The sequence below is a fragment of the Piliocolobus tephrosceles genome, chromosome 2, assembly GCF_002776525.5.
Source record: "Piliocolobus tephrosceles isolate RC106 chromosome 2, ASM277652v3, whole genome shotgun sequence".
Classification (NCBI taxonomy): Eukaryota; Metazoa; Chordata; class Mammalia; order Primates; family Cercopithecidae; genus Piliocolobus; species Piliocolobus tephrosceles.
Genome location: NC_045435.1, coordinates 45,076,922 through 45,083,779, shown reverse-complemented (window position 1 = coordinate 45,083,779; position 6,858 = coordinate 45,076,922). Strand labels below are relative to the sequence as shown.

Below are 6,858 nucleotides of genomic sequence, written 5' to 3'. Positions count from 1 at the left end.
TTCGCACCGCCTGTTTCGAGAGCTAAGACCCACCGCCCAGGCTGAGTCCGAAAACCTACAGTCTCTCTGCACAAGCCCGATCCCACGTCTGCGTGTGACGGTGCCGCGTCCTGGCGCTACCGGAAGACCGCCTGCCGGAGCGCGCCGAATTTTCTCTCCCAATCTCCGGCTGAATCTCCCTTTCACTTCCGGTCCTCCCTTTCACTTCCGGTCCCTTTCTTCTACGTTTCCGACAAAACAAGAGGCTCTGTGGGCGGTTAGAATCTTCAGTTCCTGCGAGCGTCGGCTTAGTCTGGGCACGTCCCGTACTTCCGTTCACTTCCGGTCCCTTCTTTTACGTTTCCGACAAACCATCAGGCTCTGTGGGCAGTTAGAATCTTCAGTTCCTGCCAGGCGCGGTGGCTCACGCCTGTAATCCCTGCTCTCAGGGAGGCAGAGGCGGGAGGATAGCTTGAGCCCAGGAGTTCGAGACCTGCCTGGGTAATATAGCGAGACCCCGTTCTCCACAAAAAGGAAGAAAAAACAAGCAAACAAACAAAAAAGGAATCTTCAGTTCCTGTGAGCGTCGTTTTGGACTGGGCACGTCCGGTACTCCCTTTCACTTCCGGTCCCTTTCTTTTGCGTTTCCGACAAAACATCAGTGTCTGTGGGCAGTTAGAATCTTCAGTTCCTGTGAGCGTCGGCATCTTCTGGGCCTGTGGAGTTTCTTGGACAGGGGCCGCGGGGCTTCAGGACGGCGCCCTTAGCGACACCATGGTGAGTAGGGTGGGCGGGTGAGGGGGCGAGTGGATGGGCGGGCAGGCCGAGGGGGCGCCCGCTCCCCCTGGGGCGCTCATGGCGTAGGGGCTCAGGCGTGCAATGCTGAGGGCTTCAGGTTCTTTGGTGTAACGAGGGGATTCTCTTCCTGCCTCGTTTAGCTGTCGCAAATTGAAAAACTGGAAACTGGGGAGCCGCGTTATCGTCCTGGACAGTGTCTTAATCCCGATGAAGCTCTTTAACCTGAGGGAAACAGACACAGAGAAGCGCTAGGGCCCGCTCCGAGTTACGATGCATAGTGTGGGCCGGCTGTTTGTCCCTAAATACCACAGAGAAGATTAAGAGCAGTTGTGACTGTATGTTTCTGGGATTATTTCATTTATGTCCGTTCTCAGTCTGCTCCATAATATACACACATCACGAGGGTAGGGGGTCTTTTCATTATTGCTTCCTTAATGTCTCACACAGAGTCTTTGTAGATGTTCAATAACTGTTGAAGAAATGAATGGCATAGACAGGAAGTGTTCTATGAGGGTGTGCTCTCTGTGGTCTGGCGTCATTTGTTGTTTCTTCATTTCTTCAAGAAGCATTTACGACGTGTAAATATAAGAATGCACGTAGTGCCGGTACAAAAATGTTGATTGGTTACTGTAATATTGGCTACTGTATTATATTCATTAAGTGAAGCCCCTGTAAGAAACACGGGGCGTCATGGTTAGGTTATATGAGATATATTGGAAGCCACTGTAGATTGAGGAGCACAAGCTCCCAAGAAAAAGAGAGAAACCAGAGGAATAGAAGTAGCCGTTTCGCGGGAGTCTGAGGCAGGAGAATGGCGTGAACCCAGGAGGCGGAGTCTGCAGTGAGCCGAGATCGTGCTGCTGCACTCCAGCCTGGGCGATAGAGCGAGACTCCATCTCAGAAAAAAAAAAAAAGAAGAGGTAGCCGTTTCTGTGAGAAGGTATGTCCCAAATTACTGCGGTGTGCGCCTGTCTACCAAGCATTTGCCAAGTTTGTTTCTGTCAGTTGAAGGGGAGAGTCTCAAAGGAGATTTAAATTGAATTCAATTTTGCAGAATGTCTGTAAACTGCATGCTTGTTGTATTTATCTCATGAAGACATCGTGACACCTCTGTGAGATGAGGTATGCACTCTATTGTAAAGATGGGGAAACTTGAGTTATAGAGAGACTACTTCTCAGAGATGGTAAGTGGAAGAACTGGGAATGTAAGTCCCTGACTTAGTCGGGACTCTTTCTACCTAGACTACTACCCAGAAAACTCGGTCTCTGTCAGACACTGTGTTCAGGGATAATTGAGTTGACATTTAGTGTGACAGTACTTACATAAAGCTTACTTTATGAAAGGCAGTCTTCAGACTTATTTTCCCCAAATACCCCTGGCAGGGAACAGGCAATTGTGATGCTGGGTGTTAAGTGCCATGGTAAGTATAATCCTTGATAGAGGACACCAGCCTAACTGGGAAGAAGGGGTCACAGAATAATGTTCTGGGTGGTCATGACACAAGTAAAATTTGAAGGAAGAATAATGCGAGTTAGCCACATACAAGGTGTTACGGTCAGTGGAGGAGTAAAGATTTTAAGTAGAGGGAGGCGCAGCCTTGGTCACAGGATTTGGACATATTTGATTTTTGTTTATTGTTGTTCATATAGTAGTTCAAGTGGTTTGCTTGTGACTGTATTCTTTTAAAACTTTTCACTAAAAAGTAAATGGCAAGAAAAAAATGTATTTTAAACATGGGCATTTTTCTTCTCTTTTCTCTCTTTCCAGGCCCGAAATGCAGAAAAGGCCATGTAAGTGTCAACTTGGTTTTGGCTGTAAATTTTTTGTAACTTAATAACCACCATGTAACTCTTTTTGTATTTCTTCTTTTTGGTATCTGAGCCTTTTGAGAAGCTGTTTCTTTCTTTACATATGTTAAAAATAGCAGTCCTGTTTTTGCCCGTTTGTTTTTTCCATTAATGTGTTTTCTCACAGTTTCTAGAACTTACACTGGATGTACATTTGTTCACCTGTGGTTGGTGCAGTTGTGAGAGTGACAGCTAGAGAACACCAGGATGTTAGCCTTTTAACACCTGGATGTATTGCTCATCACAGTGGTCTGATAAGTAGAGTTTCCCACAGTCCTTATGTGTAGTGTAAGTAAAATATATTCTTGGGTGTTCAGGAATACAAATTACCTGTTAATCCCTACTCCTGAGAACAGGAAATCCCTAACTACTCTGTGGTTTCTTAATTGCTATGTATATATATATGAATGACATTAAATATGATCATAAGCAGATCTAACCCATCCAGGAACATGGGTAATGAGAAGTCTGTGTGAACAGGATCTAATGCAGTCTTTTATATCCCTGATAGGACAGCCTTAGCAAGATTTCGCCAGGCTCAGCTGGAAGAGGGAAAAGTGAAGGTTGGTGTAAATCTTCCTCATGAACTGTAAAGTATCAAGAATAAATGCAGACTGGGCACAGTGGCTCATGCCTGTAATCCCAGTACTTTGGGAGGCTGAGGTGGGTGGATCACTTGAGTTTAGGAGTTTGAGACCAGTCTGGACAGCATGGCAAAATCCCTTCTATACAAAAAATACAAGATTAGCCTAGCCAGGCATGGTGGTGCCTGCCTGTAGTCCCGGCTACTGGGGAAGCTGAGGCAGGAGGATTGCTTGAATGCAGGAGTCTTACATTGCAGGGAGTCATGATCATGCCACTGCACTCCAGCCTGGGTGACACAGTAAGAACCTGTCAAAAAAAAAAAGCTGGGTGCAGTGGCTCACACCTGTAATCCCAGCACAGTAGAGGCTGACAGGTGGATCAGCACAGTAGAGGCTGACAGGAGTTTGAGACTAGCCTGGCCAACATGGTGAAACCCCGTCTCTACTAAAAATACAAAAATTAGCTGGGCATGGTGGCAGGCACCTGTAATCCCAGCTCTTGGGAGGCTGAGGCAGGAGAATCACTTGAACCCTGCAGACGGAGGTTGCAGTGAGCCGAGAGCGCGCTGCTGCACTCCAGGTCAACAGATTCAAACTTCGAAATTTCCTATTTCTTATCTGTACCTGCTGACACTCTTGAGAGTCTGTACACTTGAATACCTCCTCATAGCTGAGGCAGGGTGATGGATCTGCCTGCTTGTTTTTCAGTTTATTCTGTATTATGATGAGTGGGCCCCCCTCTTTTTTTTTTTTTTTTGTTTGAAATGGACTGTTGCTCTGTTGCCCAGGCTGGAGTGCAGTGGTGTGATCTTGGCTCACTGCAACCTCTATCTCCCCGGTTCAAGCAATTCCCCTGCCTCAGCCTCCCAAGTAGCTGGAATTACAGACACATACCACCACACCCAGCTAATTTTTTTGTATTTTTAGTAGAGATGGGGTTTCACCATGTTGGCCAGACTGGTCTCAAACTCCAGGCCTCAGACAATCTGCCTGCCTCGACCTCCCAAAGTGGGGATAACAGGGATGAGCCACCATGCCCGGCCTGATGATTGGGTCCTGTATTACTCCAGCTCTAATATTGAATAATAGGAACTGGAGTAAGTTGTGGAGAACAGCTGTAAGCTGAAACTGGTAAATGATTTCATCTCTTAGAGACTCAGCCAAATTAGAGATAATAAATACCATTCTTTGGATTTTTTAAAAAAATTTTATATGCACATGTATATGTATACACCCATATTTATGTATGTATGTTTTAAACACTGATAGACATTGTTTCTTAAGGTACTATAAATATGCCATGAAATAGCTATAACCTAGTTTAGCTGTCTCTCTATTGCAGGACAGTTAAGTTCTTTTCAGTACTAAATACAATGCAATGAACGTTTTTCCTAAGGAGAGATTGCAGAATGAGGTTTAAGGCTTAATGAGAATCATCTGGAATGAAAACTTCAAATGTATTTAGGCCATTAGATGATTTAGGCTTAAGGCCTGAATCAGTTGTGAATGTTGTATGAAACTTGTAAATAGTATAATGGAAATGTGTTATTTTTTTCTCCTTAGGAACGAAGACCCTTTCTGGCCTCAGAATGTACTGAGCTGCCCAAAGCTGAGAAGTGGAGACGACAGGTATGTTCTGGTAAATCTGATTTCAGTAGAAGTAACAAGTCTCTCATTTCTTCTTACTATCTAAATGACTGTTAAACCAAAAGTCTAAGTATTTTTAAATACTAATTTTGAATTATAGTTTTTCTGTACTTTCTAACATATTCAAAACTCATTAAAATGTATTACTTTTTTAAATAGATCATTGGAGAGATCTCTAAAAAAGTGGCTCAGATTCAGAATGGTAAGCAAACTTGTTCCTTTAAAGTGCTTGATTCTCAAATCCACAGTTAGACTTGAGGACTTCAGCACTCCTCTCACAATAATCAGTAGAACAAGTAGATAGTAAATGAGTAAGGACATAGAAGAGCCAGTCAATACGATCAGTCAGTTTGATGTAGTTGAAAGTTGTAGAAAGTCATAACACTGTACCTAACAAAAAAGAATACATGGTTTTTTTGTTTTTTTTGTGTGTGTTTTTTTTTTTTTGAGACAGAGTCTCAGTCTGTCGCCCAGGCTGGAATGCAGTGGTACGATCTCGGCTCAGTTCAAGCTCCGCCTCCTGGGTTCATGCCATTCTCCTGCCTCAGCCTCCCGAATAGCTGGGACTATAGGCGCCTGTCACCATGCCCGGCTCATTTTTTTGTACTTTTAGTAGAGATAGGGGTTCACTGCTTTAGCCAGGATGGTCTCGATCTCCTGACCTCGTGATTCGCCTGCCTCGGCCTCCCAAAGTGCTGGGATTACAGGCATGAGCCACGACGCCTGGCCTAATACATGGTCTTTTTTAAGAGCACATGGAACGTTCACCAAAATAAAACATATTCTGGGCTGCAGAACAAATGTTAACAAATTTAAAATATTTGAGGCCGGGTGCAGTAGCTCAGGTCTATAATCCCAGCACTTTGGGAGGCCAAGGAAGGAGGATCACCTGAGGGCAGGAGTTTGAGACCAGCCTGACCAACATGGAGAAATGCCATCTCTACTGAAAATACAAAATTAGCTGGGCGTGGTGGTGCATGCCTGTAATCCCAGCTACTTGGGAGGCTGAGGCAGGAGAGTCACTTGAACCTGGTGGGCGGAGGTTACAGTGAACCGAGATCACACCATTGCACTCTGGCCTCGGCAACAAGAGTGAAACTCCATCTCAAAAAAAAAAAAAATGAAATTACACAAAGTATTTTCTCTGATTATAACAATAGATTCATATCTGAAAAATTCCTAAATATTTGGAAATTAAACAACACACTTTTAAATAATTCATGTGTCTGAGAGGAAACAGCAAAGAAATTGGAAGATATTTTGAATTTAATTAGAGTGAAAACATAATGTCAAAATTTAGGAGATGAAAAAATTTATGGGATATAGTGCTTCATTAAAAGTGTATAGCACTGGCCTGGTGCAGTGGCTCACGCCTATAATCCCAGCAGTTTGGGAGGCCGAGGTGGGTGGATCACAAGGTCAGGAGATAAGAGACTATCCTGGCCAACATGGTGAAACCCTGTTTCTACTAAAAATACAAAAATTAGCTGGGTGTGGTGGCATGTGCCTGTAATCCCAGCTACTCGGGAGGCTGAAGCAGGAGAATTGCTTGAATCCAGGAAGTGAAGGTTGTAGCGAGCCAAGATCGCGCTAATGCACTCCAGGAATCCATCTCAAAACAAACAAACAATATATATATATATATAGCACTGAAATAATGGAAAATTATGGAAGTTTTCAAATCAGTGATCTAAGCTTCTACCCTACGAAATTAGAAAAGAAGAGGCCGGGCGCGATGGCTCAAGCCTGTAATCCCAGCACTTTGGGTGGCCGAGACGGGCGGATCACGAGGTCAGGAGATCAAGACCATCCTGGCTAACATGGTGAAACCCCGTCTCTACTAAAAAATACACAAAAACTAGCCGGGCGAGGTGGCAGGCGCCTGTAGTCCCAGCTACTCGGGAGGCTGAGGCAGGAGAATGGCGTGAACCCGGGAGGTGGAGCTTGCAGTGAGCTGAGATCCGGCCACAGCACTCCAGCCTGGGCGACAGAGCCAGACTCC

At 44.7% G+C, this 6,858-nt stretch overlaps 1 protein-coding gene across 1 annotated transcript in view; it reads left to right on the top strand.

Moving 5' to 3' along the window:
- The first annotated feature begins 394 nt into the window (after nt 1-394).
- ISY1 (ISY1 splicing factor homolog) overlaps nt 395-6,858 on the top strand; it is a 33,770-nt gene continuing 27,306 nt past the window's right edge. The window contains exons 1-5 of the mRNA XM_023215850.2: nt 395-756; nt 2,546-2,568; nt 3,137-3,188; nt 4,773-4,838; nt 5,016-5,058. Of these exons, the coding sequence (XP_023071618.1) occupies nt 754-756; nt 2,546-2,568; nt 3,137-3,188; nt 4,773-4,838; nt 5,016-5,058 (187 nt within the window). The 5' untranslated portion in view covers nt 395-753. The remainder of the gene's footprint in view (nt 757-2,545; nt 2,569-3,136; nt 3,189-4,772; nt 4,839-5,015; nt 5,059-6,858) is intronic.